The sequence below is a fragment of the Prinia subflava genome, chromosome 1 (genome assembly GCF_021018805.1).
Source record: "Prinia subflava isolate CZ2003 ecotype Zambia chromosome 1, Cam_Psub_1.2, whole genome shotgun sequence".
NCBI lineage: Eukaryota > Metazoa > Chordata > Aves > Passeriformes > Cisticolidae > Prinia > Prinia subflava.
This window is the reverse complement of record NC_086247.1, coordinates 120,322,324-120,345,999: the sequence shown is the minus strand read 5'-3', so window position 1 is coordinate 120,345,999 and position 23,676 is coordinate 120,322,324. Positions and strand designations below refer to the sequence as shown.

Sequence of the window (23,676 nt, the reverse complement as noted above, 5' to 3'; positions counted from 1 at the left end):
CCTCGCTTCCCCTGAAGTTTAACGCCGAGTTTTTACTTTAATACTAGTAGTGCAGACTAAGCAGTTTAGCGGCATTAAAAAAAAAAATCTCCCTGCAATTCATCTTCGCTTTAACTGAAAGTTTATACACAGGGATTTAGACAACGTTTTTTAAAAGAATTTTTCTTCCTTTTGCTATTTAAATATCTTATACATAACTAAAAGTTCTTTTCCCCCCTGCGGATCATAAACTCTCAAACACAGCATAACGAGATAGCCCGCCGTAGCGGGAGCTAGCAGAAACATAAACTAAATATTTTCTAAAATCTCTTGTCTTTCTACAATATGAGCATTTCTAAATCAAAAAAAGATTTAAAATTATTTGCTTATCTTTTCTCACACAAGCACACCAGGGACACTCACCCACACACAGATGTTCATCTCAAATATTTAAAATTCTGGGCCAATTCTCTAATACTTTAACCAACGCCATATATGCTTTGGGAAGGTGATTACATACATACATGCCTGTAGCTCGAAAGCTGGGGCTTCCACATATATTAGAGTAAGTCACAGATGATTGCAAATATACATCTTTTAACCAAGCCTTTTGGGGATTAATAGACTGTGACAAACCTATAGGATTTCAGTAGCAGAAGGAACACAAGGTAAATAATAATAATAATAGTAGTAAGCGCTAAGGAAAGGCCTGGTAGCGTTTATTAAACGTGGTTCTACTCCCCTGACTTTTCCTCTGTTTCTTCGCTGCTGGGCTGTGTGGAATTTATGAATTTGTTTTCCTTTTTCCATTTCATCCGCCTGTTTTGAAACCATATTTTAATCTGGCGTTCAGTAAGGCAGAGAGCGTTTGCAATCTCAATACGTCGTCTTCGGGTTAAGTATCTGTTAAAATGAAATTCCTTCTCTAACTCTAGCGTTTGGTATCTGGTGTAAGTTTGCCTCCCTCGTCTCCCATGTGTTCCATATACTGTACCTGTAGAAGTAAAGACAAAACGATCGCATTGGACAGGGCCCAGTGATTTCAGACCAGAAAGAGCGATTAGTATATTCTGCCTCCTTTTGCAGGCACAATCTCGGGGAGTAGGGGAAGCTGCTCTGGTTTCCTGGAGGCTTTTTTTTTTTTTTTTTTTTTTTTTTTTTTTTTTTTTTTTTTAATTATTTTTTAAAATTATCTCTTTTCCTTTTCTCCTGCCTGACGAGCTGTAAATGCGGGTGTGCAGTGTGCTCACGGTGGCGGGGTGAGTGGGACACAAAGAGGCTTTAAGGCGGACCTAGGGAAGGTGCAGGAGGTAGCACGGTGCCAGTGGCTGAGCAGAGGCTGCTCTGTGCGCGCTGGGAGCCTGTGCGCACACACAGGCACAGGCACACGTGTGCTGCCCGGGAAGCCTCACGCATGTGTCTGTGCGTGTGTGTGTGCACGCACATGCGGCTGTGTTGACACAAACACACAGCCATTGCCATGGCTGGGACTGCAGAAGGTCTCTGGGTATAATTATAGACATCAGCTAAAGATCATAGAAGAGCGTTTTGCCTTTTGCTCCGGAATTTATTGCTCTTGAATGCAAAGCAGCATCGGAATGGTCTTGCTAAAAGTTTAATTTTCAAAGAAAAGGAGTGAGACCTATACTGCAGCAAACATAAACTCGGGAGGATGGGAGAGAAGGCGATTCATTAGCAAACACTTGAAGTAAACGTTTAAATTTGGGATTATAAAAAATCAGTGTCACCCCAATACAACCCTCCCACTCCACCCCCACCCCCCGTTCCACCAGCACCACTCCTGTACAGAATAGTTCAATTATGTGAAGTTCACTCCTAAGTCTGAAAAAATTCGCGATGCCATGGAAGTGCGCCCACGGCCCCAGAAACGTGCTCTCAATATCCAATACTCACAGGCTAATGAGCTGGGGGAGGGGGGCGAGGAGGAATGTACCACAAATGCTTTGGATCCTCAGTACAGAGGGCATATTCCATGCATCGCTCTCTGACAATGAGGAAGCAGAGCAGAGGCTTTGGGATGGCTTTAAAAGAGTGATAAAAGTGCTTTGTTCCCGTTTTTTTTCTTTTTTTCCTACTTTCCAAGGATTCCCCTATAACTTTCACCAGTAAACCTACATACTGGGATCTTGGCTACCATTCCCTGGGTGCCAACGTGCCAGGTCTAAACCTGGGAAAGTTTCATGTTAGATATTACCCTGAAGGACCTGTATTTCTCCAACTATCTGGACTTTATCTAACAGGAAAAAAAAAAAAAAAAAAAAAAAAAAAAAAAAAGAAGAAACTTTTCCTTTTCCTCCCCTCTCCGCCCTTGACTGCACCGAGATGCCTTACCAGCGCAGGAGTTCATCCGCTGCATCCAGGGGTAAACAGGGCTCGTGTACTTCCGGTCGGTGCCTTCGTCATTTATAATTTTGGCTTGGCCGCCGCTGGTTTTGTACTGTTGATCGGGAGAAAAGTGCAGGTAGTCCCCGGGCCCCCTCTGTTTGCCACTGCCGGAAGGAGAGGCGCTACTAATGTCCTTGTCCGAATAAAAACAAGAGGCTCCGTACTCATAGGAAGCCCGACTGCAAGCAATGACGGTGTTGGACTGTTGGTAGAAACAAGGTGAGGTGTAAGTCTTGTCCTGCAGGCTGCTTGCCCCGTAGGAAGCCGGAAAATGCCTGAGAGCATCATAGCCCGCCGGGTACAGGGGGATCTGCCCGAGGAAGGAGTCCTGGCCCCCGGGCAGGCTCCCCGGGAAAGTGGGATTCACAAAATAGGAACTCATTTGCTCTCCCCCTCTCCCGGACCGTGATTTGTTGTGTATTAGTACATCTGGCGATAACTATTAGGAGTCATCGAAGTGGTTTGTTTCTGGATGGCCGAGCGCCAAAAGCGACAGCAGAAAATAGGAGCAGCTGACGGCGGGGCGGCCAATGGGAGCGCGCGCGGCGCCCGCTCCCCCGGGGCCGCCGCCACCGCGCCGCCAACTTACCGGCAGCGCCGGCCCCGCCGCGCCCGCGCCCGCGCGCCCCCCGCGCCCGCGGGACCGGCCGCGCCCCCGCCGCCGCACCGCCCCGCGCGGGAAAACGCGGCAGCAATAATAACAACAGCGGGAACGGCGGTCATTCCCGGCAGCGCGGGCGGCGCGGGAGCGGGGAACGGGGACACCCCCCCGGCTGCCGGAGGTGTGTGCAGGGGGGCGCCCTTAAAAGTTGGAGGCCCCACGACGAGGGAGTCGCGCAAGCCCGTGGGAAGGGTGGGCGAACCGCCCCCCGGGCTCCGGTGCAGGGAAGGAGGAGGGGGGGAAGGAGGCGGCGGTGGAAGATGCTGCGAAGGGAAACTTTGGCGAGGAGGGAGCACGTGAAAGAGGGAGCGGAGCACCGCGCAGCGCGGGGGGCGAGAGGGGGGCTCGGCCTCTCTCCATTTTGCCGTCGCGATGCCACAATAGCATCAAGAATTTTTAAGCTATTCTAAAACGTATTTATTTATCTATTCAGTCGAATATTGCCCCTCCACTAAGGCTTCCCTTCGGAGCTGAGGGAGCCCGCCCCAGCGCCGAACCCAGCTTTTGTGAGAGAGGCTAACGCGTCCTGCAGTGGAAGAGGTCTCGTATCTCAGTGAACATCCCCGTAATTAGGGGGCTGGGGCGGTGGCCTTCTGGGGAGTGGGATTTTTGGTTTGCACCAAGTGCCCGAGGAGGCCTCGCGAAGAGCCGCATGGGCTCCCGGCGTCCCCCGGCAGCCCAGATGAAGTTCCATGTGTCTCTTTTCCCCCAAGTCTACCCTCCTCCCGCCAGAGTAGAGTCGAGGGAATCAAACATTCAAATTCAAAACCGGGCCAGTAAGACTATTCCTAATTAATACAACCCCGCTAATGAGTCAGCAAAAGCCAATCGGTTTCGTTGTTGTTCCGAATAACTCGATTAAACGTGGATTTGTGTCTTAAAGAGGGGAAGAACAATACACGAAACAAACATTTCCACCTTCATTTTTCAATATGGCAGTTACCCCATAGCGGAAATATCATTCTTGGCCCAGGGCTCGGACAGTAACAGTGCTGATGAAATTCGCTGATGCGCATTTAATTCAGCCGTAACCCTGCGGTTCCTGCAGATAACACGAGGTTGTTCATTCCAAGCTGTGTTTACTCATAATCCGTGCCCATTACAACAGATTGAATAGACTAATTTTAAACGCGCTCTGTCACGTAAAGTGACATTTGTACGAGCACCGTTTCCTAAAGCAGCTTTCAAAGGAGAGTTTTGTTGTTGTTGGGAGACTATTTGTCTCATTTCCGGGGGCAGATTATGATACCTATAAAACAGTAGTGAGTTAAAACATCGTTCCACAATAGTTTGTATTGTTTGCAGTCTCAGCTGGACTTTCACATTCAGATGTTGATTGCCTTCGGGTTTTTTTTCAACTTCCTTAACCTCTTCAGCCCAGCTAATCCACAAACACACCTGGTAGAATTACAGCTCACTAGCCGCATGCTTTGAGAGGTCATTTCAGAAACATGTATTTCCTGAAAAGCAGATTTCTCCGGGAAAATGTTGTTGTTGTTGTTTAACCCAGTGAGAATAGAGTTTAGAGAGGAGGAAACACCAGCAAGCAAACACTCGTACACAGCATGCTAAATGAGAAAATGTTTTTAAAAGACATACTTTCACCATTTTAGGTCAGAACGAAAACGGACTATGAAAAAATGAATACTCGGGACAAAAAACACCCATCGGCCATACTTCTAAAAAGTTGTGGGCAGACGGTCTTTTGTTTGAATCCATCACACAAAGACCAAAACAAATTTTAAAATAAAATCGCTCCAGGCTTAGTTGTATTTACATTTTATAACATCGGTTACAGTCTGATGTTTCTCCCCTGTATTTATTTTTCTTGCTTTCCCGTTTTTCAAGTTACTGTTCGCGTCCAAACCAAGTTGTGAAAACCTGACCTCAGGCAGCGAAAATATTTCTTCGTCGATCCCACAATAAGAAAAGGAATGAAATCTGCACGTTTGCCTGGCTGGGTCGTGTTCGAGTAGTTACAGTGACAGCTAAACAATCTGCACCGCAATCTCTGCTTCAGTCACATTCAGGCGTCCTTTCCGCTCCTCCCCCTACTCCAGAAAACCCCGAATCACAATAATCTGCTACCCCCCAGCTCTGCCGAGGAAATGTCCGGCCTGGACACATTTCACAGCAGTTTTCCTTCACCATTCCCGTCCCCACTCTGGGAAGCAGAAAGAAAGCCAGTGGCTGCTTTTGCCACCGCAACAGTCACACTTCGCCATAACTGTGTATTTCACACCCCGTTTATTTGTTTTCGTAATTCCACGCACCCCCAGCACCTCCTCCACAGAACATTTCGCCTTCCTCCTCCCGCCGAAAACGCGTCCGCGACCCGAGCCACTTTCGGATACAGGTGCGGGAGTAGTTACCCTCTTAAGCTTAAAAGTCCCCTTCTCTTCGTATATAAACCCACTTCCAAATCATTCTCGTGCTCGCCAGAGTCATCAAAACCAACCTTTAACTAATAGCTCCTAATCCAAACAGTTTGGGCAAGGCGGGCCGTTGTTTAGACTGGCGGGTACCGAGCCTTGCCGGGGGGACGCGGGCCGGTCCTCCCGGCCGGCTCCCACCATGGTAACTTGCAGTTGACACACACCGAGGTAGAAGCGGAGGGGACGGGGAGTGGGCAGAGCTGGTCCCGCTGGAATATTTTGCCCGGGGGCGAGCTCCGATACTCCCACAGAAAAAGGTAGGCCGCAATTTATTTATTTTTTTTTTCACCGCTTGGTCTTTTATTTGGGCTCCCCCGAGCAGTGCAGGCTGGCAGCGCTGCTCTTCCAGGGGCTGCGGGGGCCGCTCCGCTCCGCGCCCGCCTCCGCCATCCCGCCACGCCGTGGCAGCACTGAGCACCCGCGACCCGCAATAAATAATCCGGCGCTCACTGCAGCTCCAGTCCGGCGGATACCGCAATGCAATGCAAATGCAGTGCTTTATCAGCCCGGCGGCACCGGCAGAGCCGGGGCCGCCGTTTAAAGCCTTCCTAGCCGCTCCTTCGCCGTGAGGAGGCGGCAGCGGAGCCCGGCGGCGGCGGCGGGGGGTCCCGGGGGCGCCGTTCCTGAGTCCCCGCTGCCCCCCGCCGGCACACACCGCGGGGCACCGGCCCGCCGGCCGCCGCTCCCCCGCCCCAGCGCCGCACCGTAACAGTCACAACAAGGAGAGAAGGGAGGGGGGAAAGCTCCGTCTCCGGCGCTGGGATGGGTTTAGCCGCCGCGAAGCCCGCTCCGCGCAGCCGAGACGCGCAAGCCGCCCACGCCGCGAACCGCCGGCAACAGACCCACGGTGGGGCAAGCCATTTATGCAGGCAGCGCTTGATCTGATATAGAAAATCTAAGACACATTCGCGCTGTTTCCCCCCGTCTAGAAGTAATCTTCCTCCCGGACATGGCAGAGAAGCTAGGAGACATCGTGCTGTTTGGGGCTTTTTTGTTTGTTTCTTTTTATGAAATAGCAAAAAATAAATTACATCTAAATTTCGTCAACCGCAAATGAAATTTAAGCTAATGAGTTAATGCTGCGAATTAGTATTAAAAAATGTTTGGGGAACAAACATTTTTCCCTCGTGCTGGGAAAAAAAAATCCCCTCCACGGATGCTGTAAAACAGAATTATTAGAAAATAACCTGAACATCACAACATACCCCTGGTCAATGCAAAAAGATATCAACTTCGTGGGGGAAAAAAGCAAAACAAACCAACAAACCAAACACCGCTTCCTTGCTAAATCACACAAAATAAACATTTTATTTAGGCATGTTTTTTGCATGCACTGGTTAAGTCAAAATCAACTGAGCTGCAGCCATCTCTATTTTTGGCCGGTAACACTTCCATTTGCTTTAATTGCACATGTCTAATATTTAAACGTATTAAACCATTTTCCCCTGCTTACGGTAGTGTCATATACATTTCTCACCTTTTAGGTTCTGGCTCACAGGAGCCCCTGCGACTTTGACAGCTGTCGCTTTGGCTGCACAGGAGACGAATCGCCCTCCTTTTGGTGCCAGAAGAAGCAGGAAATTAGCCAGGTTGCAAGTTGAAAATCTGCCACGCCAGTGCTTTGAATCCAATATGCCACACCTTCCAGCGGGGGAACTGGAAATTGCCATCCCGGATCTGTGTTCTAGGCGGCTGCTTATGCTGAACCTCCGCACACTTTGTTCACTATTGCCTTACAAAGAACAAATGAAATGGGGATTGAAAGCCAGAGAGATCCGAAGCAGGACAGAGCTCAGCAAAAGAATGCGGCTCTATTCTCGCAAGGGAAATTATAAAAAAGTTCATGTTCACGGTTACCATCCACATGACCGACAACGACCAATGGAAAAACCGAACAACTCATAAAGTTGTATTGCAAAGTTGTAAATTTTCATAAACAACAACGGATTTATGGCCTTTTCCTCATCACTAAGAAGAGGCAGGTCTTAGAGAGGCGCCATCTTACCACAGAGGCAGCCCTGGAGTTTTTTAAAAGACCTGGACTTTGCACTAATTTTATTAAAATTACAATTAGTGCGCTGACCAGGAATGGAGTGTAGGAGAAAAAAGGGAACTTCGGCGCAAATAATGCTCCATGTCTTACCTTTATTTATCTGGCCGAATAAAAGGACTTTTCGGGTTAGATTTTTTTTTTTTTTAATTAGAAAAAAAGAAAAGGGGGAATATTAGATCTCATAGACATTACGTGGTACCTGGCAAAATCAAGACGTTTTCTAAAGCGGGGCAATTTCCCCCCATTTTCGTGCCACCGTGATGCCCCCTGGCCCCCGAAAGCCGCACACACAATCCACACATGTACCCGATCAGATCATTTACACTTGGAAGTTTCGCATTTCACTTTCTGTTCATTACTAAATATTCTTTCACTGCATGCGATTTCGGCTTGATCGCCGAGCGTCTGGACTGAGGTTATGACTGTGAGAGGACACGGGAACACGGTGGAAGGAAGCTCTCCCATAAAAAAGGCTTTCCGCTTTATTAATCAACAACGCTAGGGAAAAAAAAATCATGAACTCGAGATAGAGATATTGACTGATTCCTATCAATTCATCACTTTGGGTTTTGCTTGTGGGTTTTTTTTTTTTTGGTTTGTTTGTTTGGTTTTTTTTTTTTTTTTTTTGGTTTTTGGTTTTTTTTTTCTTTCTTTCTTTCTTCCTGATTATATTTAAAAAATGTTTAGATGGTCTAATTTCTTAATTTGTCTATGTAATATATTTTTGGTGCTTCCCTCGAACTGATTCCTTAATAAAGAAACACAATGAATTGTCAACAAGCATATTTATTTTCTGTGTAACATAAAACACATTTATCGTGGGAGATAGTTGAACACGGTATCACTTCCAAAGAGAGTTCACAGACATTTTTTTCCCACTTCCAATACTTACACGGCATATCCAAATGTTCACAACGAACACACCGAAACACATTGTAACATACAATTTGTGAATAAACTTTAGCCCAACCTTCAAGACGGATTTATACAGAGTTCTTAACAATACAACATGCTACAAAGTTTCCAAATTAATTACATACTTCCCAATTTATGACATGATCTTACAAATGAGGTTCAAGACGAATATAAATGACAAAAAATATTACAATATCTGCTATTGTACGAAAATTCATGGTATTACATATTAACATGTTCAGATAATCAGGACAAACAGTTTGTTGATTTTTTTTTTAAGGTGGTTACATGATCACTTAAATTCACTTTTCAAAGAACACTTTCCGCTATATTAAGTAAGATCAACGTAGAATAAGAAAACGGCCTTTAGCAGAAGCAGCTGAAGGTAGAAGCCAACGGGAGATATTAAACCGCTTTGTACAATATTGGCGTGTTTGCTTCCTCTCTCGGAATAGCAAAGAATCGAGAACAAAGATATATTGCAGCATATGGTTTCCATTTATAATTGCTTTGGAATAAATATATTATTTTAAATTTAAATATATTCAGACTTTTCGGTACCAAATTCTATACCAAAGCTATTGATGCGTGCTTTTCGAACGACTACACTTACATGTCTAAAAGCATTTTGCGATTCACATTAGTAATCTTGTAACATCCTTTTGACTACTAAAATACAGTATACTTTCGAAGATAGGTAGGCAGAGCAAGATATATAGGTAGGTAGTCTGGAAAATAGGTAGTACAAATAATTGCTGTAGATTGTAGTGGTTTGTGGAACATTTTCCCCCTCTTACTTGCTGTTTAACCTTTTGTTAGTGTGGCTGTTACTTATGATACTTTTCTAACAACAATTAAAAAAACCCAAAACACCAAAAAGAGAAGTGCAGAGCTACTTATTTAAAATTAGGTAGTTTTTCTTAATGTGAGCCTAATGCACTTTTCCCCTCACACATGATTAGGACTATGGAGTCAGGTAGTTAGTTCGGAAGGTCACGGTTTACTATCTGTGCAAGCAGCAGTTCTCCCACTGAACTGTCCCCTGAAGAAGCCCACCCAAGTTTGGGTTAATGAAGAAAAAAAAACAAAACTGATTGTAAGATGCTCTTAGGAGATATTACCAAAAGGTTCGGCATAGGGCAGGTTTGGGGAGTATGGGAGAGTGGAGAGAAGGCTGGTAAACCAACCCAAGAAATGTTTTCATGTTTGCAAATGCTCACTTTCAAGATGCTTATTAAAGGGAACTGATTTTTTTTTTAATAAAAACAGTAAGTCTCTCTTTTTTTTTTCCTTTCTCCCTTAAAGGGAGCTTTTCCAACTGTCATGTGCACACACTATTCTAAGAGATCACTTCCTCGAGTGGGACTCCTTAGTCCTCTTCCTCTTCGTCCTCTTCCACTTTCTCCACAGAGGCTGCTGCTGACGTGGGCTCGTTGGGAGCCGGGGTGCTGGAGCTCTCCTCCTTGTGCTCCTTCTTCCACTTCATCCTCCGGTTCTGGAACCAGATTTTGATCTGCCTCTCAGTCAGGCAGAGGGCATGGGCGATCTCTATCCTTCGCCGCCGAGTCAGATAACGATTGAAGTGGAATTCCTTCTCCAGCTCCAGGGTCTGGTACCGGGTGTAGGTCTGGCGCCCTCGCTTCCTATCTGGACCTGAAAACAGGCACACACACGGCCAGGAGTTAGACAAGAGATGGAAAGTTTTCTCTTTTTATTTTTCTTATTGATGCTTTTTAATAAACAAACAAATAAATAAATAAACAAAAAAGTGGCCGAGCTAGAGTGAACGATCCCCTTCTTCGACTTCCACTCGCCCCCCCACTTTGCCCTAACAAAGACATTTCAGCCACACGACCTGCTCTGCTCAGGCAGGGCAAAAATTAAGTTGCTCGAGACCTAGAAAAAGTGAAGAGAAAGCATTCAGGAAAGGAGGTGGGGGAGGAAATTGCTTTTGGGAGGAGGAACCTTTCCCCCAGGCGATGTATTTCCCTAAAACCTTCCAGACTTTCACGTTTCGCAAGGGGAAATAAAAAGCTGGAAGGCTGGGCTGTATTTATTTTATTTTAATGTCGTGGGCTCCCCCCCACCCATCCCGCCTGGATCGTAAACAATACATAGCATTTAGCTCCAGAAGAGAGCTCTCCTTTTTCACACACACTCCCGTCCTCAGCCCCCCCCTCCCCCCTCCGTTTTCCTGTTTAGTACATTTCTATAGATCTTTATCTCCGTGGAAAGGGCAGGGGGGACGAGAGTGGCACGTCTCGGCAACGCGGGCTGGCAGAGTCCTCAACACGCCGTCCCTCGGTCCTAAACGCCTCTGTCCCCTCCGCCTTACCCAGCGAGCGGGATTTTTTTTTTCCCCCCAACTTCGACAAGAGGGCAGGGGAGACGCTTACCCGTGGGGGCTCTGGGAGCCCGCAGCCAGCTCTCCGCTTTTTCATAGCAAACAGCGCAAATCAACCCAATGCTAAAATTCCATAGCAAATGGAGTTAAATAAATTTACGAGGCTAGAACCCATTAATTGGGCAATAAAAAGTTTTATGATACTCATTTACATACAATGCCACGGGCTTTCTACGCAATGGCGCCTCGGCTATAATTAAAACCATAAAGGCAGTGCTGACAGTAATCCTGGCGACACGCTTTGCCTGGCTGCCACGGCTCCGAGCCCTCTCCGCTCGCCCCTACCTGAAGACCTCATCCAGGGGTATATCCGGAAATTAGGCTCAGCCTGGTTGTGCAGGTTGCTTTCCTCCGCTTTCTCACAGCTGGGTTTGGTTAGCTCATTGCAGAGGACGGGAATGTTCTGATCAAAAGAGGAACAATGCAGGTTGTAGGCATCAGAGCCCAGGCTGTATCCGGAAGAGAACGGGCTTTGATATATGGTACTGTTCACATTGTACAAGCCGGGCATGGAGGAGGCGAAGGCACCCGCGCCCGGTCCATAGCCGCTTCTCTGGGAGTTGCTTGCAAAGGAGCAAGAAGTAGGCTCCGCATTTTGGAAAAGAGAAGCCCCCGCCGTATATTTGCTAAAAAGCGCATTCACATAATACGAAGAGCTCATAATTTTGACCTGTGATTTGTTGTCCGGCAGGCTTCAGTGTCGGTTTTACGAGGTAGCGTGATATATGATAACATTACACCCCCAGATTTACACCAAACCCCATTTTCTTTTGGACCGAGCTGCCCGCAGCACGTGACCGGTCATGTGACGCCGCCCGCCAATCCCCGCCCGCCTCACAGGTGGTGCCGGCCGGGGCCCGACGGTGCCCGGCCATGGACGGGCTGGGGCCGCGGCCGCCGCCGCGCCCGGCAGCGCCCTCCAGCCGCCGCCCGCCGGCCCCCGGGGACACCGCACCCCGCCAGGTCGCGGGCGGGCCGGGGGGCGCCGGGGAAAATCAAATGTTAAAGCTTTAAAAAAAATCACATATCTATATGTGTGTGTTTGAGGTTTAAAGGAGGTGCCTCGTTCCCCCCGCGTTGTTTTCTCGTGAGGGCGAGAAGCAGGCGGTAACCCTGCCACAGGGCTTGCCAGGGCACCCGCTCTGGCCCCGAGGGGCTGCTGAGCCGGGGAAATCGAGGCGTTTCCCAGCAGTCAGCCCCGGGAGGAGGGAAAAAATGGCAGTCATCCTCCCCGGCAAAGGAAAGGGAGGAAACAAACAAACCAACAAAAATAAAACCCGAGCCCCCAAACAAGCAACGACATCCAACTAAACAAAAATCTCCCACTCAACAGCAGAACACACAAAAAACCGAAAAACCCTAGCGCCCACCAAAAATAATGAGGGGGGGAGGAAAGAAAAAAAAATGAGGACTCAACTTTCTGAATGTCTCAAGAAGAAAAAAACAGAATACACCGAAACTCCAGAGTTGGTGAAATCCGCTGCAAATGGCTTCAAATCGGCGCCGCCTGTTTACTGCCCGAGTTACCTTTCCGCCCTACATACCTTGCAGTCCAGAGCGTGAGGCGGCAGCGGTACGCTCGCATGACGGGGAGAGTTGCTGCTTTTCTAAACACTGGGATCCCCAACAATGCGAATGGCTCTTCATTGAGGATGCTGCTCCGTGCCCTTCCTTTAAACGGATCGTAAAATGAGTTTCCTTCCCTCAGACAGGGAGTCCTGGTAAAGACAGCTTTTACTGCCTGCCTGTATTGCACATCATAAACTGGAAGAAGCACAATGGAATTGCCCCGGAAATTCTCCTTTCAATTATAGTTTGGTGCCCCGTGTACAAAGACTTTCTCACCACTTAAAATTGTTCTTGGGGATATTTCGCACGGACCCTAAACTTCACGTTTTGTAAACGTGGAGCACCCTCTGCCCCCCCCGAACACCTCCAACACGCACCCGCACACACACCCGTGCACCCTTTGGCACCCTTTATGCGTGGTTATTGCAGCCCCATGAACACAGGTTACTGACAGAAGCAAGTCAATTCTTGAAAGCCGGATCCCTGAGATACTGGTGCTTCAGAGCATGCAGATGTGGTGGATGTATGTAAATGTTTGCCAAGTGTTAAGTATGTGAAAACGCAGTTATTATTCGCAGGCATAAGGGAGAAGCCGCCGAAAGAGCCCCTTCGGTTATTTCTTCCAATTCACCAATATTAGACAATATCCCTGAGGTCTCAATCACCGTGCGGGAACATGCCGGCAGAAGAGGCTGCTGGAAGGGAATAGAGGCCCAAGAACTTAAACGAATCCGATGCAAACAGGACGACGACCAAGAAGATCAAAGAGGCTGAAGTAGATGGCATTAGACCAATAAATTGCTCCTCTGGTGACAACAAGATGCAAGAAAAAAGAAACAGCAAATATAACCAATGTCTAGACTTAAATATGGATAGCGTAGGACCGAATAGATTGTCTGGGTGGTTGTATTTCGAGCTCTCTGATTCTCCACAATTTGCACGTTTGTGTATTTTTCTTTGCTTACAAGTGTTTATCGCCGCCACGGGTTTTTTGTTTGTTTTTTTTTTTTTTTAATGTATTTTGCCTTCAGCTTATTTTTCCCTGCCAACCCTTTGGATTTAACAAAAAGCCTTCGCTGAATAAATGCTAGAAGGACCCCTAGACATGGGTCCCCGCCACCTTGTTGACTCCCCCCACCCTCTGCGAGTTAGGCATAACTCTGCTTCTGAAACACCTTCTGAAATGTCTCGTTTTGTCGCTTAGAGGATCAGGCTAGATCCCCGTGCCTGCAAACTCGCTTTTCATTTCAATTCATTTTTTTTTCCAATCGGGAAAGGGCGAACAGGCGCAGATTTCAAATTTTTGGTCATGGCAATATTCTCACACGCATTAAAAATAATCCTCTAGGACGAATTAATTGTAATTTTTTTCCCCCTGTAAACTCTGGACTACCCCTCTTTGGCACTGAGCTTTTCCGGGAAGTAAAATGCAATGATAAAACGATGCTCGTAAGTTATAAGCGACCTGGGAGCACTACATGATTATGGCTTGTGTACAAAGCAGTATCTTGATGTGGTTCATAGTAGAGAAGATTTTTGTTGGTTTGGAATCTGTTCTCGCCGTAATTTATCCACGATTATAATGGAACATGCTGTGCCAAGTTATTACTTAGTATGACGATGCATAAACACTTTTTAATTTCAATATAATTTTACTGCCCAAGGAAAAAAAATTAATCATAACAAGTTTAGCAATGCCATTGTAGACAAACACTTGATAGGAAGGCTCTTGTTAGAAAGCAGGGAGTGGCTGTTAGTCTTTATCCCTAGAAAGAATTTAATCTTTGAATCAGTGCGGGAAAAAAACTAGCTTAGTGCATTCCCAGTGCTGAATTTCGATATACAGAGAATGGCTTTGATTTAAGGAAATGTAAATAAGATGCAGAGAAAGTAGTTCTTTTACAGAGTACTATGCAGCGATTTGTTTAGTTGTCTGGCTTAAACTTACGAAATACTACATTTATACTTCAGCCCATATTTTATAAATCCTTTCCTCCTGCATTTATTTTCCTTCCAATTACTTTTTTTCCCCGTCTCTTTTGGCAATTGCCATCTGAAAATATTCCACAACTCCACACTAAGCTTCATTCTCAAGACGCGGCAGCCAACAAAAGCAAAGCGGAAAAAAAATAGGAAAACGATTCAAGGAAACAAAATAGACGGCGAGAACAAGTTAGGAATGACTTTGAGAGACACGTCAAGTTTGCAGAGCATCAGCCTTCTCACATCTGTGTAATATAATCACAACGGGTCCCACAGAGCTGAAATTGCTTCGGACACAAGCAGGGCTTTTTATTTGTATCAAAGACAGCTGTTGAAGAATTTCACCCGCCGGTAAATAATTTTCAAACAAGATTTTTGCAGCACTGCCGGTTCCCCGCACGGCTGTCTCAGCCACGCGGAGCGGACAAGGGCATTGGAAAATCCATCGGTTGGCCCCAGAGCTCCAAGGGTGACGCTCTTCGGGCGCTCTCCTCCCAGGCTAAGCCGGGGAGAACCTCTTACACCGAGCCCGAACCCTTCAATTCCCCCTTTCTCCCAATATTCCATTTCCCACTAGCCCTTCGGGGAATCGGGACACCCTGATTGCAGGCTCAGAGTTTAAGCAAAGAGCAAAGGTTTGGGGTAAGGAGGAAAAACAGGAGGCTGGCAGTTCGGCGCCAGCGTTCCATCGGTCTTTATCACATAATAGGAAATTATGTGTATTTTGAGACTAATAAATGCACAGTGTGTCCTTGGTGCAGATCAAGCATTACTCTCGCCACGAGTGCACTGAGCGTGGCCAGGCGGTAAACGCCACCCTGATGGGGCACGGTCGGCAGCATAAGGCGGGCAAAATCTCGGGGATAAGGGGGGGGGGGGGAAAGCACCCTCAAACCTATCGGCCTTTGTTAAAACCAACGCAGCCCTCCCCAGCGCAGTTATGCTCCCATAAAGTCGACATTTTAGGAGCTGTCGGGAGGCGGCCGAGCGCTTGATGGCGGAGCGCGGCCGGGCTCCGTTCCGCGGGCTCACAGCGCCACCTGCCGCCGTCGGGCCGCCAGTGCCGCGCCGCCGCCCGGCCCGGCCCGCCGCGGCCCGCGCCCCGGCCCGCCGGCCCACGGCAAGATAAATGTCCACCTCCCAGCCTGGATTTAAGCACGGGAAGGCCAATAAAAGGTTGTTATTTCCGCTCTCCCGCTTTATCTAAAACAGCCAGACAAAACAAATGAAAAGGCTTTTGTAGAAAATCTTAATTGTGGCTGGACAGTTGTAAACTCATTAAGAGCCGAATTCCAGACAGTTTGCAGACCCGTCATTTATTACACACTCTTAATGCTGATTCTTTGAAGTTGCCTCTGTCTGCAACAACAGAGGGCGTCCCAGCATCCCCAAATACTGGCTCGGGGATCAATTAGGGGCTTTTTTGTGTGTGTGCACGCCAGAACGAGCTCCCTTTTGCTAATTAGAACTCATCAAATCTTACTTCGGATTTTTTTATTTAAGGTGAAGTCGAAAGCATTTTTTTCCTCCCGCAGTTCTGCACATCTGTAAACTTCTTGCCGGCTCCCTAAGTTTTTTCTTCAGCCCTGCAGCGTTTTACACCCCATAAACGGTTACAGCAGTCATTTTCTTTTATTGCACTGTAGTATGGCTCTGAATTTTCCTAACAACGACTTCTGCCAAGACCATAAGCATGTTCTGTCCTATTTTGCTTTCAATACGTATACATATATGTATATATGTGTGTGTCTAAAGGTGCCTTCATAAAACAAGAAGGATTTTATTGTTATTCGCCATATTTGCAAGCAAGGGTCAGTGTGGCGCAGAGCTGTGCTGCGATTCATGTTGTGGAGGATATCCACTGTGAGCAGTAAGATGTCCGCCCAAAACGAGGGTAAATTTCAGCAAGCTCATAGACTTTGCTATTTTCTTTTGTTGCCGAGCTTGATTTGGCTTGGGGCGGCGGGGGAGGGGTAGATGCAATGGGGAGGGGATGTATGGAAATCTTCCACTCCCAAGAAACCATCCCTCTCTTTTTTAAAATAAATAAAATTTCGTGTTGTCTGCTGTATACTGTTGCCAGCCCACCACTTTCCTTCAGCTAAATCAGCGACTAAAATTGACACCATCAATTCTACCATAATTGTCAGTAAAATTTTATCTGTTTCTGTATCTATCTATAAATACATATATAATCTGAGGTGCTAGTAAAACGCAGCGGGTTCTATTTATTTGCCGCGGGACATTTAAAAGGGGAAAAAATACAAAAGTGAAGGGAAGAAGTGGATGACGTTTGAAATAACATATTTTGCATGGGCAACCGTCTCTAGCAGGGAATTTGAAATGAACGCCATGGTAAAGGCGAGTCTTCTCATAGGGGTTGTGGAAGCACACTTAGCGCTGCACAATTTCTGGTGGCGGCTAATTAACAATCTCAGTTTAAATGTCGCTGTCTGAGCTGATTTACATTATAGTCCACACTAAAGAACGTCGGACATTTTGGGTTGGTGCTGGTTCCCCAGCCCCGGCGGCGGGTTTTATTAAGCGGCGGTAGCTCGGCGCGGTGCCCCGCTGCCATCCCAGGGGCTCGGTCCGCACACTGCTCAGCACCAGCTTACCAAATCAGAGCCGGAAGCGGACAAGAAATCGCTACCTTCACAGAAGCTATGGCGTTTAGGGGCTGTGTATATCCATTTAGGATAAATGCAAGACCAAATTTCCATCACCCGGGGGCCGCGTTTATAAAACCGTGGGTTTGCCTTGGCTCGAAAATAATATCACTTCTCGCCTCACCTCTGCAGCTGCCCTAGCCCTGCCACATCTGCTGGCGAGATCCGGTGCACCGTGAAAGAACTTCTCCTCAATAATGTTAAAACGTCACAAAATATAAAAGAATCAATATATTTTATTTGGCAAAAAGTTAAATATCATTTAAACACAACGATTTGGTCAGTAGGCCATGAGGTAACTGTTTCAAAATAGACAGTGTACGTTCTGCATCAACATAACTTCCCAGATTTTTTTTTAAATCGATACAAATTTACAATAACCAAATGTAGTTTTTTATAATGTATAATTTATTATCAATAAAATTAACCTTCATTACAATAACCATCAAATCATTCGATTAAAATTCAAACATAAACCATAGGTAGTTACCTTTTTCACATATACGTATAGCTCCGAAATCTGCTAACTGCTCACTGGTGCAAAAACAATATTTAAGCTAGTCTGTTTATTTATTTTTTTAATATATAGATTATATATACAACCGACGAAGACAGTACTATATATATCAACTGTGCATACTAAAATTACTTGCTTCATATTTTGAGAACCGTAATTCCCAGACATCCCGAACGAACGGTTTTTCTACCTTTTTTTTTTTTTTTTTTTTGCATTGGGATATATATAATATATATATTTTACAATCAAAGGTTAACTGTCTAATTATACAGAAAAGACTTAATACACTACAGAGCTATACTCTATGCAATTTTTATAATAAACAACCTGAGTTCAAATTGAATTCTAGCTTACACCATTACATCCGGTACAGCACCCAAGCACATAAATTGAGTCACAAACATAATTACCACAATAAAACACAGTGTTCAAGTATTAGAGCAGAGATTTCTCTGCCACGCAAAGAGCGAATAAAATTAACTACGTAGACTAAACTATACAGTCCGTAAATAGTTGTGCATTATGAAAAGGTAGTTTTTTTCTATTTTTTTTTCTTTCATTAAGTGAAGAAACAGGTAGATTTATACAAGCCAGTTAAACAGCCTTTTCGTGCTAATGCCCCCTTTTTCTTTCCTATTAGAAAATTAAAAGTCTTACTGTACCTCTCCTGGCAATCTGGCCTCTGTGACTACCATTGTACAATCTTAATCACAATTTGCCAAGGGAAAAATGAGGCCTGGACCCAGACGCATTGCATGGCAGGGCTTGAGGGGATGATTTTTTTTGTTTGTTTTAACTTTTTTCTTTTTCTTTTTTTTTTTTTCTTTCTTTTACTTTACGCACTTTCATTTTAACCCACGTGTCGCCATCATTCGTCCTTCGCTCGATCTTTGTTGATTTTCTTCATTTTCATCCTTCGGTTCTGAAACCAGATTTTCACTTGTCTCTCTGTTAAATTGAGGAGTCTGGCCACCTCGTATCTACGGTCCCTAGTGAGATACATATTGAACAGAAACTCCTTCTCCAGTTCCAGTGTCTGATGCTTGGTGTAAGGGCATCGCTTTTTCCTGGTGGACCTTGCATGGAGCCAGTTTGCAGCTGGATTATCTACAACGAAAACAACAGAAGTTCAGGCTGAGGGGGAGGGTAGGAGGTGGAGGGAGGGGGCTGGGAGGGAAATCCACGCAGAAACAGCCCATCAGGTGTGCCGGTATTCGTGTTTGGGACGTGGCTCTCATTTCCCCAGGCACAGAGGTTCGTGAGGCACAATGGACTCCAAAATACAGACACATGGGGAGGTCACACGCAACCACGGCAAAGCCCCGCTGCCCCCGCCTCCCCTCGCCTTTTTTATTGTTTGGAGAGTACAATTTTAAAATACTTTCTCCTCCTCTCTCTTCCTCTCTAACTCCCTCCCTCCTTCCTGGCCTCCCCACTCCTCAAACTGCCAGCCCGGAGAGCGACCAGCCAGATCAACATGTCATCGAAATTGTTTGTCTTTTTAATCTCTACCTTCTCCTGTGTCATCCCTGGCAAAACCCAGGGAGCTGGCGAGTTAATCTACAGCTGGCATAATTAAACCCTCGCCCTCTTAGGACCCTTATTCGCACGGCGTTAATCGCGATAGTAATCCCGGGGCGCTCTGCCACCAGTCTCGTAGTCCTGGGAGCATCCAGCCCGGGGTTTTCCACCGAGGAGACGAAAGGGGGAGGGGAGGAACCAAGTCAACGGCGAGGTTTCTGTTCTCAGCCCAGCAATAGCGGCCCTGGCCTGAGCGCCGTCTCAAAAAAGATCAGATTCCCATCCAGTGCTTTCTAGGCACCCCTCTCTCCGGCGTCTGCCCACGCCTGGGAGCGCGGCGAGGCAGGAGGATGTGAGCACGTCCTGCCCAGTTTGCTGGGGTGGCAGGAGCGCGGACGGGCGGCTATTGCATTTCTCTCTATTTTTTTTTTTTAATGTTTGTTTGAGTTGCAGTTGTAGGGTGGTTTTTTGTTTTCCTTTCACCCTGGAAAGCCAGAGCCATCCTAGATCCCGTTCGAGCCTGAGAAAGGCAGCGCTGGCTTCTGCAGATGGCAGACCCCGGCGGGCTGGCGCAGAGGCGGCAGCGGCCAGTGCTCGGCCGCGTCATTTGCCCCAGCGCCTCGACACCTCCCCGCGGCCGGCGCAGAGCCCTGAAGTCCATTACCCTTGCCGTCCCACTTACTTGGATCGATCTGCGGTTTCTCTCCGTTTGCCTCACTTTCTCCATTGCTTTCAGAGAATGCGCCTTCGTGGCTTTGCTTATCCCTATCAACTGGAGGAGAACCACAAGCATAATCAGAGAGAGACAAAGTGTGAGTGTCAAACGTGGTACAGTCAGCCCTCCTGGCCGCCAGCGGTTCAGGTTTAATGCCGTAATGCCTGCTGGTAGGTAACCCGGGGAAAGACAAGGAGCCCGGCACAGGCTCAAGCCACGAACGCATGTACCTGCCGTCGGGCGGTGCCACGGGCGCCTGGTGGTGCGCGTAGGGGTGGTAGACGGCGGGGACGCCGCTGGCGCCGGCGGGGTGCGCGGGGCTCCAGGGGGGGCCGAAGACGGGCGCCTTGGGCTGGAAGCTGCAGGGGGCCAGCTCGGGGTGCTCGGCCAGCGCCGCCGGCCGCGGCGGCGGCCCCAGCGGGGCGGGGGCGTAGCGGGGCGCCGCCAGCTCGTCCCCCTCCGGCACCAGGAAGGAGTCCACGTAGTAATTGCTGAGGGTCCCGGGAGCCGACATGGCGGGCGGGCGGGCGGCGGCGGACCCGCCGCGGTTCGGGGCTGCGGGTTTCACGTAACAACTTGGTGCTGGCGGAGAAGTAGAGTCAGTAATAAGTTGAGGGCAGCGCAGGCGCCCATTGGCTGCGCCTGTCACGTGGCGGGGGAGCAGAACAATAAAGTATAAATCAGTCCGCGGGCTATTAATGGGTCAGTGTTTTCCAGCCATAATTTTTATAGCGAGGCCATATGTTTTTATGCAAAGGGATATTTGAGTTATACGGCGGGGTTCGTTTTAATTGCGGCCAACTGAGATTAAAAGATCAGATTCCATATTACAGCCCCTCTCCCCTCTTTCTATCTCTCTTCCTCTCTCTCTCTCTCTCCCCCTCTTTCTTTCTCTCTCTCTCTTTTTTTTTTTTTTTTTTTTTTTTTTTTTTTTGTTTGAGCGGACTATTTTATATCAAAATTAATCATCCCATCAGTGGGTCGTGTTCTCCACGAAAAAAAATCCTGCCACCCTTGTGATCGGAGACCTTCACATAAAATGATACAATAACTGAAGCAATAAAAGGAGCAAAATAGTAGTTGCGGTATACTGTATTTAAATATACATTTATTATATTTCATAAGGAGTTATTGTTTCGGGAGCCACGGGGTTGTTATTAAGTCAGTAACTATGAGCGCGCTCATTTGCATCGCTGTGTTTCACAGCAGTAAAAATTTACGAGTGCTTGGAAAGGTTAAATTATACTATTGTGTTTAGTTTGGGAACCCACTGTAAATAATACCGTTCCGTTCGGCTCAGAGCTGGCAGCGGAAAGTCAAATTCAACGTATCCCCTTTCCGAAACCCCGGCGCAGAGCCGGCCCTTCCCGCCCGGCCGGAGAAGGACAGGGGCAGGCGCTGGCTCGGTATTTAGGCTGGCCCGCACCAAAGTGCACTTCACCATCCCACCCCACCGGGCACGGCGCGGCAGTGACCGAAACACCCTCCTCGTCCTCCCCGCTGCCCCTGCCCTTGGACCGGGGACCCCTCGCCAGGCCGAGGAGAGGAGCCGGGGCTGGACGGCGGGGCGGCGGCGGCCGGAGGGGATCCGCCGTCCTGGCCGAGAGGGAAGGAGTGCGGGCAGAGCCGGGCGGCGGTATTTATCACCACAATTAATTCTTCAGCTATGCAGGGAAGCAGCGGGGGGAAAGGGGAGAAAATGCCCCGTCTCCCCTCTGCCGAAAGGCACCCTGCTTCTCCAGGCGACTATCAAAGGGGCGTTCGCAGTCGGCCGTCCGGCATTCTGGTGAATCAAATTTATGTTCAAATATAGTTATTTATTTGCTGGCACCTCCTGTGAGTGCAGGACACACGCTAGCGGCATCGGAAGCCGAGCGGAGGGTTACAATCCTCCGCAGAAGGAGGGGAGGGTGCGCGGGGGAAAGTAAGAGGCGGCCAGATCCAAGTCCAGTGTTAGGAATTAAAGTCGTGGCTGAGCTCTTGGCAAACATGCGTGCGACTCCCTGGTTTCTCCCTGGCGGACATTGACGCTGTTTATCCCCGTGGCTGGCGAAGGAGCGCGGTCACTAAGATGCAGGGGGTACAAAAATCTCCGTGAGAGGCTCAATTTACTCGAAATACCTTCTATTGAAAAGAGAGCCCAGCAAATGGTAGGGACGACTGAGTAAAGATTAAAATCGCATGTAAATATTGTGCATGCGAAAGTGTGGTTCTAATTAGTTTTGCATCGCTATGTGGGCTGTCTCACTCTCTCTCTCTCTCGCTCTCCTTCTTTCTTTTTCTTTTCATGTCTTCACAACAGTTTAATCCGAAATCTTACAGAGGTCCCATTTTAACACCGCTCTCTTCCACAGTCAAAATTACAAAGGCCCATAATGAAACTATTATCCTCTATTAGAGTTCGAAAATTGTGGAACAGTTGCAAGATCTCAATAAACAAGGGGCCCGTTATTTTCTAACGATTTAAAAAATGCAAATAAAGCTCTCTCGGCCTTTTTTTTTTTTTCTCCCATTGTATAGACACTCCGTAATAGAAAAAAATAATTGTATTTCTTTCCTGGAAAGACGGAACTCCACGTCATTTGTATTTATTATTAAGAGTCAGCTGTGGTGAAATGTGATTGTAGAACTTCCTTTTTCCATTCACAAAAAAATAATCTTAGCTGCAGGAGTCCTGTATGTTTATATTAGAATTTGGGTTTTCAAACTTCAGCAGCGGGTTTTATTTTTTTGGTTCCTCACCAAAACTAATAGTAAATGAATAACAATAACAACAGCGTTTAAAAGAACGTGACTGCATTTTTATTTCCCCTGTAAAATTCCGCATTTGTTCACTGCCAGCATCCAAGAGGCAGGAGAGGTTGTACAGAAAGCAAGAGGAAAAATACAGCAAATAATTGGATATTTTTCACGTGGTCACGTTGCTGATAATAATGCTGGGATATTCGACTCTTTTATCGCCATTCTAGATCCATTTTCACCCAAAGTACATTTTTCGTACGGGCCATGAAGGCGATTTCACTTCGACAATTTTGCAAATTACTTAAGGTTTTGGTGTCTTACACCTTCGGGGGCAAAAGACCCCAAAAAGGGCAAAAACAGACATTGACATAAAAATGCTCTATGAAACCAGAATTCCCAGGAACGACGCACTGCTGGAACGATCGTGTCCGAATAAAAGTACACCCTGTCCTCCGTACCAACACAACCGAACTAGCAGAGCTCCCATTCCGCTAGCTCCGAGCCCCGGCTGCAGCAGGAAGGATCCCGTCGGTTTTTAAGCGGGGGGGCATCTGCCAGCGCTGCTTCACTAGCCACGCACCGCGGAGGCGCGGAGCTTCCGCGGGCGCGGGGCAGGAATCCGCGGGCGTTGGCTATCTCCCCTGAACGGGAAGTTCAGGATCGCCTTTCCCCAGGGCTTCCTGCCACTGCAGACCTCTCTCACGGAACCAGTGGTGGTACGAAGCCACGGAGGGGTTTTGGCACAGTGGAGAGAAAAAATGATTCAGAATTTAGAGGAAGCAGTCCAAAATCAGAATGAGGCGATTCAACTGGGAATCAAAAGGGCAGAGGCAAAAAGACGCCATACAGGCACACACAGACACAGGCACTGTAAATACACTCCCCGAAATGTACACAGACTCTGCAGAAAGCTCGTCAGACCTTGTGTGTGGAGGCAAACAGAAGCACTTAAATTTGACTGCAATGCAGAGCTCTGCTCCTGCCCTGGCCGGGGACGATCGCTTTTCTGAGAATGGCTGAAATCCGCTATCCAAACTCATCTGAGCTCCTGCAGCCCAGCCTGAAGTTTCGAAAAAGTTTTTAGGTATTACTATTGCTATTTTTTTA

At 47.4% G+C, this 23,676-nt stretch overlaps 4 protein-coding genes across 10 annotated transcripts in view; all 4 read right to left on the bottom strand.

Annotated features, from left to right (window-relative positions):
* Window positions 1-7,098, bottom strand: part of LOC134557189 (homeobox protein Hox-A3) — a 51,650-nt gene extending 44,552 nt beyond the window's left edge. For 4 of the 7 annotated variants that reach the window (XM_063409956.1, XM_063409927.1, XM_063409976.1 and 1 more), the window contains exon 1: window positions 6,959-7,098. The gene's annotated coding sequence lies outside the window, so the exon portion shown is untranslated. Of the gene's footprint in view, window positions 1-2,331; window positions 2,473-6,958 lie in introns of those variants that run through there. The other 3 variants (XM_063409947.1, XM_063409992.1, XM_063409937.1) reach the window with 3 other exon arrangements.
* On the bottom strand, window positions 714-2,967 carry HOXA6 (homeobox A6). Its single transcript, XM_063410104.1, has 2 exons — window positions 2,332-2,967; window positions 714-973 (listed from the first exon to the last, which is right to left on the bottom strand). The coding sequence occupies exons 1-2, from the start codon at window positions 2,765-2,767 to the stop codon at window positions 714-716; spliced, it is 696 nt and encodes a 231-aa protein (XP_063266174.1). The 5' UTR covers window positions 2,768-2,967.
* A 1,206-nt stretch (window positions 7,099-8,304) lies between the features above and the next one.
* Window positions 8,305-11,658, bottom strand: HOXA7 (homeobox A7). The gene is made up of 2 exons (XM_063410117.1): window positions 11,139-11,658; window positions 8,305-10,102 (listed from the first exon to the last, which is right to left on the bottom strand). Exons 1-2 carry the CDS (start codon window positions 11,512-11,514, stop codon window positions 9,819-9,821), a joined length of 660 nt encoding a protein of 219 aa, XP_063266187.1. The 5' UTR covers window positions 11,515-11,658; the 3' UTR covers window positions 8,305-9,818.
* Window positions 11,659-18,431: 6,773 nt separating this feature from the next.
* HOXA9 (homeobox A9) lies at window positions 18,432-20,678 on the bottom strand. The gene is made up of 2 exons (XM_063410077.1): window positions 19,795-20,678; window positions 18,432-18,698 (listed from the first exon to the last, which is right to left on the bottom strand). The coding sequence occupies exons 1-2, from the start codon at window positions 20,339-20,341 to the stop codon at window positions 18,460-18,462; spliced, it is 786 nt and encodes a 261-aa protein (XP_063266147.1). The 5' UTR covers window positions 20,342-20,678; the 3' UTR covers window positions 18,432-18,459.
* Between the last annotated feature and the right edge of the window lie 2,998 nt (window positions 20,679-23,676).